This window comes from Lethenteron reissneri, chromosome 1 (assembly GCF_015708825.2).
Source record: "Lethenteron reissneri isolate LAM-NWPU_2019-01 chromosome 1, ASM1570882v1, whole genome shotgun sequence".
Lineage (NCBI taxonomy): Eukaryota > Metazoa > Chordata > Hyperoartia > Petromyzontiformes > Petromyzontidae > Lethenteron > Lethenteron reissneri.
The window spans coordinates 9,950,725-9,970,189 of record NC_083779.1 but is presented as its reverse complement, the minus strand read 5'-3'; the positions used below and the strand labels follow the sequence as shown (position 1 = coordinate 9,970,189).

The 19,465-nt window shown below is 54.9% G+C and overlaps 1 protein-coding gene across 1 annotated transcript; it reads right to left on the bottom strand.

The window, feature by feature from the left end:
* Positions 1-350: 350 nt before the first annotated feature.
* Positions 351-19,465, bottom strand: LOC133342037 (guanylyl cyclase C-like). Its single transcript, XM_061550958.1, has 11 exons — positions 19,236-19,465; positions 16,917-17,035; positions 15,457-15,524; positions 14,423-14,638; positions 13,822-13,970; positions 13,605-13,716; positions 13,058-13,169; positions 12,179-12,311; positions 4,751-4,830; positions 1,122-1,179; positions 351-445 (listed from the first exon to the last, which is right to left on the bottom strand). The coding sequence occupies exons 1-11, from the start codon at positions 19,444-19,446 to the stop codon at positions 351-353; spliced, it is 1,353 nt and encodes a 450-aa protein (XP_061406942.1). The 5' UTR covers positions 19,447-19,465.

Genomic DNA, 19,465 nt, shown 5'->3' with positions numbered 1-19,465 from the left:
GCAGTTGGAGGCAGTCGCCCTCCAATGACAACGGAGGGAGGAGGAGTAACGCTCACAACAACGAGCGAAGTGCCGGGTGGCTAAAGCACAGCAAGTTGGCAAAGTAGGGGCACAGGTGGTGTATCAGGCAGCCGTCTCAGTCAGTCGACCCGTGGCACCTGGGTCTGCCCCGTGACCTCCTGCCAGCGGGTGTTCGACACTTCACGTGGCCTCAAGGTGCACATGGCCTGGCACAAGCATCGTGGTGACGTCACCGCCACTTAGTGGAGAATGGTGGTGGTTGTTGTTGGTGGTGGTGGATAGTGGTGTTTATGGTGGTTGTGGTGGTTTTGGAATGGCATGAGAAGTCGTCACCTCCACATGATGATGAATCCGAGAAAGAGCAGGAAAAGGAGGCTGCACACGGCCACCAGCGCGATCTTCACCACCTCCATCATCTTCGGCGCTGAGTGGCAAACGCACAGCCCACGGGACCCATCCAGGAGAGGATGGAACGAGATGACAATAAAGAATGCGGACAACATGAGGCAAATAAAGGGAAGTGGAGCAGGCAAACTGAGGGGAAGGGCCACGACCAGCGCTGAGTGAGCAGTGCAATGTATTGTGTAATCACTTTCCCATAAATATATTTCATCTAGAAACTCCCTTGGGGATGGGGTATCTCGTTTACACAGTCATTCAATCCAGTGCCTCATGATGTAGCTTCCATCACCCAACAACAACACTGGGACTAGCGCATCTCGTGAAAGATAGGACATTCTGGAGTAGTGAGTTAGGGTCGCCACCTCTTCCATGCAGAGTGAGCCCGGACACGCATCTCAGTCGGCCTAGGCCTGTCAGCAACATTGTGCAGTCTCCTACGACGGAGTTGAACACAGTCACCAGCACCAGATCTTGGTACAAATCAATCCCTGCCATCTAAATACAGCAGAAGCCAATTACTGGACTGTACCGGGTCACACCCGGATGGGTGGCGACCTCAGTTGACAAGAGCAGGCTTTCACACCCCTATGACCCAAGGAGCTAATTCATCAGTGGGGGTGGCAAGGGGTGGAGGGGGGAGGGCACGTACAATTGGGGGTGTCGTCCGGCAGCTGGTTGCCCAGCCAGGGTAGTGTCACGTTCTTCTGCCAGGAGGAAGGTGCCCAGGCCCGTGGAGTAGTCCCACACCTCCTCAAACTATCCCCGCACACACGGAGAGGAGCGCCGCACACGCAGTGAGGATGCAGCGTTCACCTCGGCCACACACGCACGTAAATGTGCACGCCACGCGTACACATCGGCAGACAGTGGACTATATCGCTGGTGATGACCAAAGGTGGAATTGCTAACAAGTTAAACTATGTGGTGATGCTGTGTTGGCAGTGGTGCACAAGTTACAAAAACAATTAAACTCAACACATTCATTAATAACACCGTGGCCGTAAGGGAAGTACTGCGTATAAAGTAGGTGACGTCTTCTTGGTTCTTTCGGTAAAGTCACGTAGAAGGGAAGTAATAAAATATAAAAATAAAACATAATAAACAATTCTCACGACGTTTCGGCACAACGCAAGCAGCCGTCCTCAGGTGAAAACCAGGTCCGTCGAGGCGACAGAGTCTGAATGAAACAGCACACGAGCTTGGAGTATATATATAAGCTGGGCGCATTGACAAAGGAATTTGCATATCAAAAAGAATTTAGCATATTTATGGGAAATGCAGGAATGTGATTAGTACTGCATATGCATGTGCATTATGCAGGATTAACAGCATCAAAGGGAGCTGCAGTTACTGCTGCTGCAGTTTCTGCTGCTGCTGCAGTTGCTGCTGTTGCTGCAGTTGCTGCTGCTGCTGCACTTGCTGCTGCTGCTGCACTTGCTGCTGCTGCTGCACTTGCTGCTGCTGCTGCAGTTGCTGCCTTATCCATTTTAATATAACACTATGTATTATTCTACCCACCCTAATGTGTATCATACTGCTATATGTTTACTGTACAATTACGACACCATACATTACTCTGCACACTGCACCATGCCAGTGAGTGGAACGCGGTCTGAAAGTCACCGTAAACGTGAACACAATCAGTTAAGATCCGAAATGGTTTATTACGTCCTTCCAATGATTGCTAAGCCAGAATCCATCTTCTCGGTTGAAATTGTCTCTGTGTTTGTATATGTGGATCGCCTCATGAACGAATCTCTCATGATAGCCAGATGGCTTGCAGAGAACCTCTGTCTTGGAGAAGTCAATGTCATGTGAGCCCACTGAATTGTAACAGTGATCTGCCACGGCTGAGGTGTTTGTCCTACCGTGTTTCAGGTCTGCCTTATGTTCACGGATGCGGTCCGAGACATGTCGTTTGGTTTCCCCAATGTAACTGCTACCACATAGGCAACTTAGTTTGTAGACGCCAGGGTACTGTATGTCTGGAACCACATCTTTTACAGACGGGACCAGATCACGGATTTTATGTACTGTGTTGAATCGGACCTGGATCTTGTGTTTAATCAGGATTTTGGAGATCTTTTTTGTGACCCCAGCAATGTAGGGTAAGGTGATGGTCTTGAAAGGCTCCTCAACAGGATCCTTCTTGATGGTTGGAGTGATGGCTTTGCGGATTGTGTAGTCGGAGTAACCATTAGCCTTAAGAGCTTGGCGTACGTGTTTGAGTTCACTGGAAATGTGTTCATGGTCGGAGATGCATTGGGCTCTATGATATAGAGTCTTGATGAGGGAATTCTTCTGGGATGGATGGTGGTGGGAATCCGGTTTTAGATAAGCATCCGTGTGGGTGGCTTTCCTGTAGACAGAGTGGCTCATTGAACCATCAGGTCTCCTTTTGATTAGGACATCCAAAAAGGGTAGCTTGGATGTCCTAATCAAAAGGAGACCTGATGGTTCAATGAGCCACTCTGTCTACAGGAAAGCCACCCACACGGATGCTATCTAAACCGGATTCCCACCACCATCCATCCCAGAAGAATTCCCTCATCAAGACTCTATATCATAGAGCCCAATGCATCTCCGACCATGAACACATTTACAGTGAACTCAAACACGTACGCCAAGCTCTTAAGGCTAATGGTTACTCCGACTACACAATCCGCAAAGCCATCACTCCAACCATCAAGAAGGATCCTGTTGAGGAGCCTTTCAAGACCATCACCTTACCCTACATTGCTGGGGTCACAAAAAAGATCTCCAAAATCCTGATTAAACACAAGATCCAGGTCCGATTCAACACAGTACATAAAATCCGTGATCTGGTCCCGTCTGTAAAAGATGTGGTTCCAGACATACAGTACCCTGGCGTCTACAAACTAAGTTGCCTCTGTGGTAGCAGTTACATTGGGGAAACCAAACGACATGTCTCGGACCGCATCTGTGAACATAAGGCAGACCTGAAACACGGTAGGACAAACACCTCAGCCGTGGCAGATCACTGTTACAATTCAGTGGGCTCACATGACATTGACTTCTGCAAGACAGAGGTTCTCTGCAAGCCATCTGGCTATCATGAGAGATTCGTTCATGAGGCGATCCACATATACAAACACAGAGACAATTTCAACCGAGAAGATGGATTCTGGCTTAGCAATCATTGGAAGGACGTAATAAACCATTTCGGATCTTAACTGATTGTGTTCACGTTTACGGTGACTTTCAGACCGCGTTCCACTCACTGGCATGGTGCAGTGTGCAGAGTAATGTATGGTGTCGTAATTGTACAGTAAACATATAGCAGTATGATACACATTAGGGTGGGTAGAATAATACATAGTGTTATATTAAAATGGATAAGGCAGCAACTGCAGCAGCAGCAGCAAGTGCAGCAGCAGCAGCAAGTGCAGCAGCAGCAGCAAGTGCAGCAGCAGCAGCAACTGCAGCAGCAGCAGCAACTGCAGCAGCAGCAGAAACTGCAGCAGCAGTAACTGCAGCTCTCTTTGATGCTGTTAATCCTGCATAATGCACATGCATATGCAGTACTAATCACATTCCTGCATTTCCCATAAATATGCTAAATTCCTTTTGATATGCAAATTCCTTTGTCAATGCGCCCAGCTTATATATATACTCCAAGCTCGTGTGCTGTTTCATTCAGACTCTGTCGCCTCGACGGACCTGGTTTCACCTGAGGACGGCTGCTTGCGTTGTGGCCGAAACGTCGTGAGAATTGTTTTATTATGTTTTATTTTATTATTTTATTACTTCCCTTCTACGTGACTTTACCGAAAGAACCAAGAAGATGAATCCCTGCAGTCACGAAAGCTTTAAATCGAAAAGTAGGTGACGTTTTAGGCAATGGCCCTTCTGCATCGCACATAATGCGCTATGAGCACTTACTTAAAAGGAAGAGCACTCCACACCTTGTACACTGTATTAGATCACCCCCAGCCAACATGCGCAGATCCCTGCCCTCCCACATTTCACCCACTACCCCACCTCCTCTTACCAACCCACCACGTGTTTATTTTTGACAAAAGCTTAGCCAACCCAGAACAATCCCAGCAATGAGCTCTTTAACTCGAGCACGACTTATAGCGCCGGACCGCATGTTTATGGTTGGAATGAACTGCACATCAAAAATGTTGATAAAGTAAATAAAATAAATATGCAATTGGTGACGTTTCAGGAAATGGCCCTGATTAAGCGCATATGCCATGAAGAAGGGCCGTTGTTTTCTTTGAAGGCAGTGTTGCTGATGAAGAATGAGCAATGAGGCTGGCAACTCGGCGCCAGCCTCTGGTGCTGGCATATGGAGGGGAACCTTGTTGCCGCGGAGGTTGAGGATCTTAATATTCGTGTCCCGGTCGCCGTTCTCATCGAGATAGATTTCCTCCTCCAGGCCTGTCCCATCACACACGGCGACGTGTTACCACGTGCCCCTGTCGCGTCACATGGGGCGACGCGTCACAACGTGCCCTTGTCCTGTCACACGGAGCGACGCGTCACAACGTGCCCCTGTTCCATCACACGGGGCGATGTATCACCACGTGCCCTTGTCCTGTCACACGGAGCGACGCGTCATCACGTGCCCCTGTCCCGTCACACACCAGGAGATGAAATCGAACCGGCGACCTATGGGGTCTGAGTCTGGCGCACTGCTCACAGCCGCACCACCGCTGCGATAGCAGCAGCTGCCTTCACATCCCAGTGAATAACCAAATGCGCGAGACGTCTCTATACAAGCGATGAAACAGGTTTAACCATTTTCTTCACGCGGTTACCGGTAACACAACTACCCTTGTCTATACGCGGTGGCACTGCAGCATGCCGTGGGGTCGTGTGTTAGTGTAGGGATGTTGGAGAGAGGGCCGTTATGCATGGCAGCCTATGGGAAAGAAACACAGTGGGCGGGGCTACGTGTGTGCACAGGGAGATGCCCTCTGCGACGTCCGAGCCAGACACCCTGGGGGGGGGCTGGTTCGGCGTTACGATCCCCCGGGGCCCCACCCCTCAAGGAGGGTTGGGTATAAAAAGGGGTCGTTATATGGGCTTAGTCAGTTATGTTATAGTTAAGCTAAGAAGTCGGAAGACGTCGTAGCTAGAGCCCTGGACTCCCCCTGATCGCCGCCCTTATCAGGGCCCCACGGGATCAGGCTCGAGCCAGTGGCGTGGTCCCGTGAACCAGAGCCAGTGCTCTGGGACTCCGGGTACCGAGCCCGATTACCAGTGTCGGGCCAGACAGCCTCCCCTAGCTCTTAGTGGAGGACTCAGGGGATAGGCTATGGATAGCTAGGGGTATTCCCTGAGTTATACGGGTGAGGGGGCCGCTACCCCCTCTAGGGCTGTCCTGTACTGGCAACTTGTTAAATAAATATACGTGTGCCTCAACTCCGTTGTCAAGCGTCCTCGACGGGTACTTCATCTGGCGTCAGAAGTGGTAAAAATGGAAACGCGCCATACAGCTCGGACCAGGGTACCACAAGAGGAGGACGCCGCGGAGATCGCCGAGCCCGAGACAGAGCAACAAGATGGGGTGCAGCCGGAGCCTGGCGCCTTCTCACCGGGACGTCAGCATGGAGAGGGGCCGCAGCCAGATGCACTACGACTGGCTCACGAACGGCTGGCGGAGCTACTTTATGCCGCTGCCGCCACACTGGAAGGCATTACGCGGTTGGGGGCTGGTGGTCCACCGCAGGGCGAGGAGAACCGGCGGCCGGAGCACTTTCCCGCCATTTCAGCGACTTCACAATTTGAATTTCCCGCCATGGACGCCGCGGCTGTTCGGGGCGTGGCCAGCTTAGACATCGGCTCCGACATCGCCGTCGCCGGGGCTGCAGCGTCATCGCAGCCGAAGGATGCGTCATCGCTGCCGCGACAGGCGATGCCATCGGCCAGTCGCGCCGAGGCACCGCCAAAGGGAGGTGAAAGCAACCTGCGGGAGTCCACATCGACCGCTGCGCTTCACCAAAGGCTGCCCCCGCTGAAGGAATTCATCGGTGCGGAGGGTGACTGGGGCGGCTTCCGGCGACGCTTCCTCGCCCATCAGGAGATGGCGCGGTGGTCCGACGAGGAGGCCCTTTGCGCGCTGCCGGCGCTCCTCGATGGGGACGCGCTCGCCGCACTCACGTCGGCGCCAAAAGAGAAGCGGGCTACATTACCAATGGCGCTACAGCTGCTGGCCGGGGTCTATGGACCTTCAGCCGAATGCCGTCAGCAGTTCTACGATCGCAGGCGGGGTGAAAAAGAGTCGCCTCTGGCTTTCCGGACAAGTCTTCTGGCGCTGGCAAAAACAGCCTTTCCCCGCATGGACGACGACGGCGTGGACGCAATGGTCGCGGAGAAGATCCTCCTCTTGGCGGACGACCTCGACATCGTCGTCATCGCACAAGGGGATGCAGAAATGACCTCCCTCCAGGCTGCGCGACTCCTCCACGCCAACCTTCTGCAGCAGCGGCGAAAGGCAAACAGGGCATCGGCTGGGCGTGCGGTGGCTGCAGCCACCCTTCCGTCAGAAGAACTTTATGCCGTCGACCATCGACGGCAACAGACGACGGGGGCGCGGCCGGGTCGGGACGGGCCGAGGCGTTTCGACCGTCCATCGTCTCCATCGGCGCTCCCGCGGTGCTTCAACTGCGGCATCCGGGGCCATGTCGCCTCGGGGTGCCGTTCTCCTCGACAGCGGGGGACGACGCCTCGACAGGACGCCGGCCCTCCTCTTCCTCCTCCCAAGCTCCAGCACCATGATCCGGCGAGTCGCGGCACCTCACATGTTTGGCCAACGCACCCACCTGTCGCACACTCTCGCACCGTAACGAACGGGGGGCCGGTGGGGCGCTGCGATGGACCGGCACGGATCACTGCGGGGACTCAAATCGAGCCCGAGCGGTGGTCCGTGTTGGCCCATCGCGTGGTGGCCGCGGCGTCGGGATCGTCGGCCGTGGTCGGTTACATTGATGGGGTGGAGGTACGCATCATAGTCGATACAGGGGCATCGGCGACAATTATTTCGGAACTAATTTACAATATTCTACCGGTGCAGAGCCGTCCTTTGCTACCGGTTAATGTCCCTTTCTATGCCGCTAACGGGGGCTCTCTCGGCATCGTGGGACAGATTCGAGCGCAAATTTCTATCGGGGACATCAAATTGTCGGGGCCGATTTTTGTCTCCTCCTCACTGGCAGTTCCGTGCCTGCTGGGGACGGACTTCTTGGGCAGGATGCCAATTCGTATTTTGATCGACCAAGGATGCATTGAGCTTCCGTCGGGGCGACGTATGGCGTTCCTGCCTTCCCCTGTAGCGACTCGGACGGCGTTCGCGACGGTACCGGCGTTCGTCGTAAAAACAGTGCGTGTGCCGCCGGGGGCACAAATGCTGGTACCTCTTAAACTTCGTAGGCCCTTCGCTAAGGGTGTTGGGGATCAGGGTGTTGTGCTGGGGCCGTCTAGGGCCGGGGTTAATGGGCCTCATTTAATTCCGGCCCAGACCATCGTAAGGGGGGACGAGGATCCCTTCATCGCGGTCCTCAATGTCGGGTCGCAGACAGTAGTGGTTCCCCAAGGGACTGTGCTCGCTCACGCGACGCCGGTGCCCTGCGAGGAACCTGCCGTGAACCACATTGACACTGCTGCTCGGACGCACCCGCATTCGGACGGCGATGAAGGGTGGCTCGACGCGCTTTGTGCGGGATCGACGAACCTGTCCAATTTAGAGCGCCAACGGCTTAGATCGCTGCTAAAGGAATTTTCCGACGTTTTCAGTCGGAATAAATACGATTTGGGTTGTACTCACCTGCTGCGTCACCATATTGACACGGGTGACAGCGCGCCTATTCGCCAAAATCCTTTTCGGTTGAGTCCCGCCGAAAAGGACCATGTCAAATCGGCTGTCGATGACATGTTAGCCGCCGACATTATCTCTCCCTCTACCAGCCCTTGGGGAGCACCGATTGTCCTGGTTAAGAAACAGGATGGCTCGTTGCGGTTTTGCGTAGATTTCCGTCGCCTTAATAAGGTTTCGGTTGCCGACGCATACCCGCTCCCACGGATGGACGAATCGCTGGACGCCTTGGCGGGAGCGCGATTCTTCTCCACACTAGATTTACTTTCGGGATTCTGGCAGCTTCCTCTGGACGATGATTCGAAGCCTAAAACCGCTTTCCGTACACCGCACGGCCTGTTCCAATTCAACCGGTTGCCGATGGGCTTACACTCAGCGCCGGCAACCTTCCAGCGGTTGATGGAATTGGTTTTGGCTGGATTGCAATGGGAATCGTGCCTGATTTATTTGGATGACGTAATTGTTTTTGGAAGAACCTTTGACGAACATCTCCAGAGGCTGCGGGCGGTTTTCCAAAGGATGCGGGCTGCTAATTTGAAATTTAAGCCCCAAAAATGCTATTTGTTTCGCGAGTCAGTGCGTTATTTGGGGCACATCGTGGGGCGCTCGGGTATTGCTACCGATCCCGCCAAAACGCAGTGTGTCAGCTCCTGGCCAATTCCGACCTCGGTGGGGGAGGTGAGGAGTTTTATTGGCTTCGCTTCATATTACCGACGGTTCGTCGCTAATTTTGCTACAATTGCCAAACCCCTACATGCTTTGACATCAAAAGGGGTTCGGTTCCACTGGGGTCGGGATGAGGAAGTAGCTTTCTGCTCCCTTCGGGATGCATTGGTGAAGGCTCCTCCTTTGACTTACCCCGATTTTTCGAGGCCGTTTTTGCTCGACACCGACGCGAGCAACACAGGTATCGGAGGCGTGCTTTCCCAGGTGGTTGATGGCGTGGAACGGGTGGTTGCGTACGGCAGTCGGGTGTTGTCTCCAGCGGAGCAAAAATATTGTGTCACCCGTAGAGAACTGTTGGCAATTGTTTTCTTCATCCAACAGTACCGCCCATATCTGTACGGTCAGCATTTCACTGTCCGTACGGATCATGCGGCACTGCAGTACGCCCTGAAGGTTCAACAGCCATCGGGACAATTGTCCCGATGGCTGGAGGTCCTCCAGGATTTCGATTTTGACACCACCTATCGTAAGGGCATTCGCCACACAAATGCGGACGCTCTGTCGCGCATGCCAACCACCTCCGAATGCGCATGCCTCCTGGGGTCGGGGCGTTGCAAGCCAGCTGGGGACATGACGGTTCCAGTCCTGGCGGCCGCCGCCGATGTTGACACATCGCTCCCCGATGAGATCGGGAAACAGGGAAGGGATTCCCTGCTTGGGTTGCCTGTGATTGAGTGGGGACGCCTCCAGATGGAGGACGCCTCCCTCCTCGCGCTGCGTCGTCGCGCCAGGGAGAGGGGGTGTGGGACGGGTGATGCCGACAATTGGGAAATACACGCGGGCTTGCTCATGCATTGGGACGGTAAATCCCACCGTCACCGGCTGGTAGTTCCTGCGGGGTTACGGGGTAAGGTGGTGTGGGCTGCTCATGAGCGCCTCCTCCACCTGGGTACCCAAAAGACCCTCGCCTCGCTCCAGCTGGATTTTTTTTTGGCCGGGCATGACACGGGATGTCACGGATCTCCTGGCAGCATGCCCCCGGTGTGCGCAACGCAAACCACCAGCTCGGGAGTCGAACCCGCCGTTGCAGTCCATCACAGTCTCCAGGGTGAACGAACTCGTAGCGTTGGATATCCTGGGGCCGTTTCCCGCCACCCCTAGGGGCAATAGATATTTGCTAACAGGGGTCGAATACTTCACACGCTGGCCTATGGCCTGGCCCCTGGCAAATCAGTCGGCAGCAGCCATCGTGGACGCCTTTGTCCAAGGCTACGTCATGGACAAAGGTGCTCCGGAGCGGCTGCTGACCGACCAGGGTAAAAATTTTTCCGGGAACCTCCTCAAACAAGTCTGTGATCTCCTAGGTACAAAGAAGATTCGTACCTCTCCCTATCACCCACAAACTGACGGGATGGTCGAGCGTCTGCATCGTACCATCACGTCTATGTTGTCGCACCTGGTTTCGGAGTCACAGACCAATTGGGACTTGCAAATTCAAGGGGTCCTGGCAGCATATCGATTGGCCCCCCATGCTGCCACGGGATTTTCACCCTTCTTTCTCATGTATGGTCGCGAACATGACCCACCTGTTCGGGCACAGCTGCAGATCCCCGCGCCTCTAGGTAAAATTAAATTGGACGAGCACGTTAAATTTAACCTTCAAAAGCTAACTGAGGCGCGGGATGCTGCCATGCTCAATTCCCGCATGCGCCAAAAGGCGAATGAGCGCCTCAGACTCGCGCGCGCGCACGTGCTGCAGTGGAAGCCAGGGGACAGGGCATGGCTGCACTGTCCCCAGGTACCGCTTGCGACCTCCTCGAAACTGGTACGGCCATGGCGGGGCCCCGTCGAGGTGGTCGAGGTTTTGCGACCGCAGTGCGTTCGTATCAAGTGGGGGAGGCGCCGGTGGTTCGTTCACCCCTCTAGACTAAAACCCTTCGTTGCGGTGCGGGACTCTGCTCCACACGCGCAGGGCCAAGCATGTGAGGGGTCGACCGACCCGGAGGGTCCGCCTCTGTTGATCTCACCTGACGTCTTGCCGGTTGCCCCGCCCCCAGGTTCTCCCGGAATGACGGGCTCGCGCACATCCCTCACGGGGGATGCCGAGGGTCCCGCCACTCCAATTGCGGACTCGCCTCGGATGGGACAGCGGCCACCGAATGGTCCGCCATCTGAGGTTGGCCCTTGTGACGGGCCTGCGGCAAGGACGCGCGCTAAAATGCGCAGACTCTTATAAAAACACTGAAACGCGAACAAGAAGTGAAAACGAAACGAAAATAAGAAAAAAAATTTTTTTTATTTTTTTTTGCGTTTTCTGGTACACTTTCGTGTGCTATTGTTGCTGGACGCTGCGTTCGTGTGGCGCTCTTGGCGCGTTGTTGTATTATGGCTGTGTGTGTGTGTGCGTCTTGTGTGCGTGTTGTGCGTGCGCTGAGGGTTCCGGGAAATGTACATATCTTGCCTCTACGGATTTCGTATTTATTCGGGGGGGGGGGGCGCGTCGGTTTGTTCTCCCTTTAGGGGCATTGTTAGTGTTGTTGTTAATTCTCGTTCTGTTAAATGGAAAATATGGGGCACACACGGGGGGAGTCAAGGGGTAAAGATTCATTTGTTGAAATTGTTGCAGCCGGGACGGCTGCGAGCTATGCGGGGGGGAGTGATGTAGGGATGTTGGAGAGAGGGCCGTTATGCATGGCAGCCTATGGGAAAGAAACACAGTGGGCGGGGCTACGTGTGTGCACAGGGAGATGCCCTCTGCGACGTCCGAGCCAGACACCCTGGGGGGGGGCTGGTTCGGCGTTACGATCCCCCGGGGCCCCACCCCTCAAGGAGGGTTGGGTATAAAAAGGGGTCGTTATATGGGCTTAGTCAGTTATGTTATAGTTAAGCTAAGAAGTCGGAAGACGTCGTAGCTAGAGCCCTGGACTCCCCCTGATCGCCGCCCTTATCAGGGCCCCACGGGATCAGGCTCGAGCCAGTGGCGTGGTCCCGTGAACCAGAGCCAGTGCTCTGGGACTCCGGGTACCGAGCCCGATTACCAGTGTCGGGCCAGACAGCCTCCCCTAGCTCTTAGTGGAGGACTCAGGGGATAGGCTATGGATAGCTAGGGGTATTCCCTGAGTTATACGGGTGAGGGGGCCGCTACCCCCTCTAGGGCTGTCCTGTACTGGCAACTTGTTAAATAAATATACGTGTGCCTCAACTCCGTTGTCAAGCGTCCTCGACGGGTACTTCATTAGCAACGACCTTGGAAGTGCAGATTTCGAAAACTGTGAGCGTCCGCGCTGCTGCACGAGTAGCTGCCCTGCTGAAGGCCCCTGCGCAGCACCGAGCCATACAGCAGCACGCTGTCGTAGTAGCCCACCACGAAGTGGTTGCTCTGCAGCACAGAGACGGAGCACAAAGAGTACAGCGAGCACAGAGACCAGGTTCACACCACACACAGAGGCTCAGATTACAGAAATAAAGAGTTGTGACCAGCAGTGTGGTGGTTGCGTTGTTGTTGTGACCTGCAATGCGTAAAGCCCTGTGATAGCCCTGCGTTGTAAGTGTGGCATTAATATCAAGCATAGTCAATCAAACTTTGTCCACGTGTCACAGCACGAAAAGGGCAGTAAAGTGGTGGCACAAAAGGTCAATAGACAGTCCACACGAGGAGCAGGAAAGGGAAGCTATGCTGGAAGTCCTCAAGACGGACAAACAGTGCACAGCTCAAGATTAGCAGCAAGGACTAAAAAGGAGCACCGGGCAGGAGATGGAGGAGAATGAATGGCAGGGCCAAGATGTCGGGGATGAGAGGGTGGTGATGATCAGAGGGGGCGAAGAGAGAAGGAGCGGGCAGCAGTGAGCTGCACGAAGGAGCCGTGTCTGTTTTCACAAGGGGTGGTGAGGAGAGGGAAGGGATTCAGAATGGGGGGGATGGTCACACAGAAGTCACGTGATTTACGGGAGCTTGAGCTGATTTAGATATGTATGTTTGTTGAACTTCTTCCACACCGTACGTAGCCAACCCCACGTAGCCAGCTGTGCTAATCGGAGATGGAGCATTATAATTGGTTACGGGGCGAGAGCCGAGGAGTGCGCAGAGTACGGTGCGACTGCCGCGCGCTGCCGCTCGCATCTCACGGTGAGGTTGAATTTCTCGCCGAAGGCTGTGGCCTGCCTCTCGGGCAGCGTCACGATGAGCGCTCGCTCCAGCGCCGAGCTGTGGTTCTCGTACGTCTTATAGTAGTCCAGGCTGGATGGGGGGCAGAGAGGGGCAGAGGGACGATGCGGGGGAGAGGGGATGGGGAAGGGAGGCACCTTGGTTCAAGAGTCGACCAAATGCATTCTAGAGCTCCCTCTAGTGGAGGCCCTTCTGCCAGCAGTGGATTGAGCGAGCACTTGCAGGCTTGCACCTTTACCTTTTAACTGAGATTCGGGAGCAAATGAACCACGCCAGTTTGTACATCAGCACGAGCCGATCAGCGCATTCCCTACGGTTCACAGGAATCGGTCACCAGCTCCCGGCACAGTAAATGGTTTGCAGCGGCTAGTGGGTTGACGTTTTAGCAGCCCGAATTAAAACCCAGCCCCCCGAGCCAGGAGCCGACGGATCCGGCAGTGCAGAGCTTTCCCCGTATGGGGGGGCGCCTCGTGGTGACCCCCCCCCCACCCCCCAGGGAACGCTCACCCAAACAGGTCGATCACCACGAACACCAGTTGCTCGCGCGTGTCCGCAGACAAGTGCCCGAGTCCCTTGATGACCTCCTCCGCCCGGGTCAGGCTGGCGCACATGATGATCACTGTTGGGCGGAGATCGCGGGGTCACGAAACGCGGAGAGTTCGGCGTGGTGGCACGTGCCGTGCTACGGAGTGGGCGCACGCCCGGCACCCCCGCCCCGCGGTACCGTTGCTGTGCCGCGTCCCGCTGAGCGTCGTGTTGAAGCGCGCGAACGTGTCGAGCGCCAGGACGTGATCCTTGCCGAGCAGCCCGCGCAGCGACATGAAATTCTGACCCAGGGGCCCCTGCACGTTCTCGAGCAGGGCCTGCAGGTACCTTCACCCGCAGACACGTACACAGAGTCGCGGCGGCACGGGCAATCACATCTGTAACGCAGGTTCCCTCTGAAACAAAGAGGACCCAGCTTCAGTGAAAGTTTATCATATTTACTGTTTACATCACGTAACTCACAATGCTGATCCCGCCAGGCGGCCGAGCGGTGGAACAAGTGGATCATAGTCGCAAGGTGGCAAATTAAAATCCCGTTCGAGGATCAACTCAGCCAATCATCACCTCTCCTTCCGGGGTCGACACAATGAGTAAACGAGCACCACTTTGCGGGGAAGATCAATGGCGGTTGTCCTCTGGATAGACTCGCCCCAACCATAGAGCAGTGGGATTCCTACCACCGACTCTGAAGGGCCGTACACAGGACATGAGCACCGATGCCTGGACGCTCAACCGGGCAGCAAGCTGCCTTGGCGGCGTGAGGCGAGCGCGGTGCCCACCAGAAGCAGACGTTGGCGTCGTTGTTGCCCTCGGTGAAGACAATGGCCGTGCGCCAGGCGAACTGCTTGCGCGCGTCCGCGTGCGCCCACAGGCGCGTGAGCATCGTCGAAATCTTGGTGGCAGGCACGAGCGTGCGGCTCAGGATGGCGCTGTAGGTAGTGGATAGCCCGAAGCTGCCTGCCGCGATCACGGGCCGATTGAACACGCTCTGGGACCTGGCGCAGACAGCCGCACGTGTCCGGGTCACGGTCACACTTTAAATACATAAAATACGTGAGCTTGACTTAAAGCTTTCGTGACTGCACGAATTCATATTCTTTGGGTCTTTCGGTAAAGTCACGTAGATAGGTTCAAAGAAAATAACAATAAACTACGACGTTTCAATCGCTTGTGTTGTGATCGAAACGTCGTAGTTTTTTGTTATTTTCTTTGAACCTATCTACGTGACTTTACCGAAAGACCCAAAGAATATATGTAAGCTTATTTACCCAGGAGAACCTCACTAAGTCTGTTGGGTGGCCAACATCACGTCGGGCTGCCTTTGTCTCCCCAGTGCTGATGTTTTACACTCTATACCAGGTTTTCGTTTAAAGCGGAGTCGCCCTTAGAGAGGCCCAGGAATTATTCAAATATTAGGCCTCGCAGTTGCCTCTGCGGCGCCAGCCTGCAGGCCGCGTGCGTGGCCGCCGCCGAGACGGAGACCGCTCGCCACGCGCGGCACGGCCAGCGTCTCGACGGCTCCTACAAAGGAAACACAAATCCATTTCACGGCCGTCACGACGACAGATGTTCCCAAGCGAGAGCGCAGCCTCGGCTTCATTTCTGCTGCGGTGGGCCCTGCACCTACTTTAGTTAAACGCAGCTCGCTCACCTTGGCGGTGAATATCACAGTTATGGTGGCCCCCCAACCATAAAGGAGCTGGGCCTCGTTCACACAGAGCCCGTGGGCTCGACACACCGTCCAGCACAGTGACAGCTGCAACCCAGCCACAATCAGCACTACCACTCCCTTTCTCTCCACTAACGCACGCACCTGAGAAGGGAGTAGGAGGAGTACTGGCAGGACGGGCCCACGATCACGCATCCCAGCTGATCGTTGGCCTGCGGTGAGGAGCACACAGACAGCGCTGCTGAGTGAGTGTCAAGGGGTTCTGCACCGTTTACGAATGTCACCCCGCCGCACACACGAGTTATTGTGCGACCTCAGCCCAGCAGAGCCAAATCTGATCGCCTCTACCTGGACTATTTTCCCAAATCCGGTCGTTGGTCGAGGAACGGCTCTAAGATACACAGTGTATACATCATGATAAACAGCATAACAGACTGCCAGGCTGTCAAATTATGGGGCGATGGTTAGTGTGTGATCCTAATTGAGTAATAAGCAGGTGATTTTTCAAAATTGGGATGTTTGGCCAATACCACTTGTACGTATGTATGTTCTTATCTTAATGAGATTAATATAGCACCTTCACCCAGGTGTTTTACAGCAATTATAAATTTATACATAGCATGACAATTTGAAATAAAGAATTGTTATTGTACGTGGAGTAGTTTTGATGGGGGGCGACAGAAAAGCTGGGGGCTGAAAGGTAATCAGCCAACATTGCATTGGGAAGACAAAGGGGGGCAGCGAGGGGCTGGAGCCAGAAGGGGGCCGCCGCGTTCAAGTCCCCCACTCCGCCGATGACGTCCGCAACGTCCGTGCAGTAGTACAGCCGCAGAGCCCCGGCCTGACCTTGATAGCACTCAACCAGAAAGCCTCCAGTTCATTCGCTGGCAAATGCGCAAGGCCCTGCGATTCACGCGTGAGGTCAGATCCTCGTAAACATCCAGAGGGCACGGTGCGTGCAGGTGATCGCTGGAGCAGCAACACAGACGCAGGGTCCCGTGATCCCGTGAACTGCCTTGGGCAAAATCACAATGTTTAAATGTGTATCGATCCAGCTCAAGCCTCCCATATATAATGCGGCTTCTCTGTGGGAGGCCACTCCCACTGATTCCCTACACTCTCACCGCCGCCCCCCGGTGAGAACGGACGCTGCTCCTCCTTGCGACTCACTTCTGTTCGCTCCTTCCTCCTCTCATCACCCTCTCATCCCGACATCTCGTCCCAGTCACTCTTTCTCGTCCTCGACTTCCTGCCTGGCACTCCTCCTTCTCTTTTTCTGATGCTCATCTTGAGACATGCCCTCTCTGTCCATCTTGGGGACTTTTATCCCGGTCTCCCTTCTCTTTCCCGTTCCTGGCTCTTTTTCCATCCATTACATCCTCGTCTCTATTCGGGTACAACGTGTTAATATTGGTCATGCAGGGCCCTCTTTAAAGAGCTGGAGATGTAGGGGCATCCATCAGAGATGTCTCGCACCATCGCTGCTTCCTGCCTTGCAGTGATTGAGGCGGCCTCGTCAGACGCGCGTGCATGGGGACCGTGACTCTCTGCCACGTGATGCCGCGGCGCTGTGTGCGTGTCGGGCCTCGAGGCGTCCTCCTCACCTTGAGCGCCTTGACCAGCTCCCTGGCCTCGCAGTCCGTGTCCTCGCAGCTCGAGGCTTTGCTCTCCAGCCACTCGGAGCTGTAGCAGTCAAACGTTGCGTTGAGCCTGACGCCCGTGCCTGGCGTGAGACGACAGCGCGCGTGAGAACTCTTTCTGCTGCGTGTGTCGATGCACATTGAGCTTCTTTCGCACCGTATGCAGCCAACCGTGCTAATTGGAGGTGCCACAGCTGGGACACTTCGGTCATAAACCGCCTCGTGTGCAGGTTAGCGTCGCTGCACACTTTCAAAACCAACGCACTTTGTATCTCACCACGAGTGGGAAGCAGCGTCGTGAGATGACGATCGGTGTTCAGTGCGATCAGTGAGAAACTGAGCGCAGGGGTGGTGCCCACCTCCATTTCAATCCCTGCGCTCTCAGTGGCAATTCCTCGTTTCTGTTGACTGCCCCATAAATGTTGCTAATTTTATAACAATGCCTTTTATGCAGGAAATACTCACAGAGAATCAACACAATATTTTATCGAGAAGGGTTTATATCGGGAGATGCCAGGAATGCGTGTTTGGTGTATGGGAGGAAACATGCAAACGAATAGGGGCACCACTCGAAAGTCCACACATGCAGATGTAATAATCCATTACGTTTCTGCCACCTGGTCTCTTTATGAAATCATATCTGCTTAATTGTTTTTCTGTGACGTGGATCAGATACGTGGCTTCGTTTCCTTGTAGCCAGTGTTGTCTGCGCCGCTTTGTTGACCAGTTGGCTTTCATTCCCTGTGAATGCCCCAAACTCCTGGGATTCCATCGCTTCAAACATGTCTTTGCTTACTCTCCCGTCTGCATCACAGTTTGATGCGAGATGAAATATTTTGGACGAACACGTCACTTGCTGGACGCATGGTCTGGTGTGTTTATGCACGAAGTGCAGTGACCACCCGGAGTTGATGTTCCTATCGCTTCATTAAACCGTGAATGGGTTTCAAGTGCCGATTCTCGTTACTGGAAATTAAATGTTGTTTATTCTGGAATGCAGTTATTTTTGCTCTGATTTATATTTGGTTTGTTGTTATGCTTTATTTAATATGTGTTGTGCTTCTATTATTTTAAGACTCATCCCATTCTCTTGAGTTATCGCCTGAGTTAACAAATAAACTTGAATGCTGACGCGTTTGCCGTCACCGAGTTGTTTCCCTCTCGTGGTGAGACATCGGATTTGAAAGCGTGCAGTGGGCCAGGTCTTGGGGCAGGTAGCGACGCGAACCCGCACGCGAGTTGGTTTATGGCCGAAGTGCCCCTGCTGTTGCCAGTAGCGCGCCTATTACGAGCTGTTGACACGAGCCGTCGTGCGGGGCTACTGCGCGGGGGGTAATGTCGCGCAGTTTATTTGTATCCTGGCGCACGACGTGAACAGCTGCGTGAAACCCCAAGGTGAACATCGATTCGTGCAGTTTCTATTTGAATACGAATGGTGCCACGCAGGCTAAATAAAAACACGACAAACACGACGAGACGATAAATTGCGACGATTAGTCAAAGCACCCGAGGTAGGGGAATGACTCGTTTGACCCATTACGGTTCCTGACCCACACGTGGTTGATCGGTACCAATGCTCACAACGTGTCCCTCGCAGCGTGTTATCTCTCGATCATGAATATGTGAGAGCACGGCGACCGTGGGAGCCGTGCAAAAGTAGAGTAGCTCGAGTAAGACAGGGGCGCAGTGGTGTTTGCGATAGAGACGTCGTGATGTCGAGGACGCACGGAATATGAGCACAAGCAGGAAGCGAGTCGAGAAAGCGGCGAGGGTATTCTCTCTCAGCCTGACTGCGGTGGGCACGGCCCGTGGTGGGCACTGCAGCAATTGCCACCCCATACGGTGCCGACTCAGTGAGCAAGCGCGAGGTCACGCGGGCGCGTGGAGGCGAAGCGAACCCCCGAACCCTCCCAGCCCCAGAGACAACATGGGGACGTGACCCCCCACATCGCGCTGCTCTCCCGCTGCTGGGTGGGGCAGACGTCGCCGCCTCGCGCCGCGTCGCGCGCGTGCCAGGCGGGGCGGGCAGCAGCTGCGGCAGGGAGCGTTGCCGCAGGGGGGGGGGGGGGTCAGAGTGAGTGGCAGGACACTCGGACCCGTGTGACGCGGCGCTACGGTCGCATCTCCACGAAGCCGAATCGCGCGCGAGTTAGACTCCAGTCCGGGGACTGGAGTCTAACTCGGGGTCCCTTCTCCGGCGCACGCCCCTCTACACACACTGGGGTGTGTGGGGTGTGTGCAGGTGTGCGTGCTGCCCCCAGGTGTGCCTCGCCGTGATCTCACCTGCTAACAGTCTCGTGTTCACGTCATCCATGGCGAGCTCGATGGCGGGACGAACGGTGTTCATCGACCACGCGGTGTTGTTATCCACGATGAGAATGACGTTCATCGTATAGACGGCGGGCGTCCTTCCGTCTACCCCGGCGTGCATCCACCCCAGCGTCACCCACCCCAGCGTCGCCCACCCCAGCGTGGCCAGTGCCGCGGCGCCCATGGCTGCGCGCTCCGTTCCC

What these genes read in the sequence shown, in the direction of transcription:
- LOC133342037 (XM_061550958.1), bottom strand. Translation starts at nt 19,446, where the DNA reads ATGGGCGCCGCGGCACTGGCCACGCTGGGGTGGGCGACGCTGGGGTGG. An exon ending in GAACACGAGACTGTTAGCAG is followed by an intron (nt 17,036 to 19,235) that starts GTGAGATCACGG and finishes GTCTCACGCCAG; the next exon opens with GCACGGGCGTCAGGCTCAAC. An exon ending in AGCTGGTCAAGGCGCTCAAG is followed by an intron (nt 15,525 to 16,916) that starts GTGAGGAGGACG and finishes TCCTCACCGCAG; the next exon opens with GCCAACGATCAGCTGGGATG.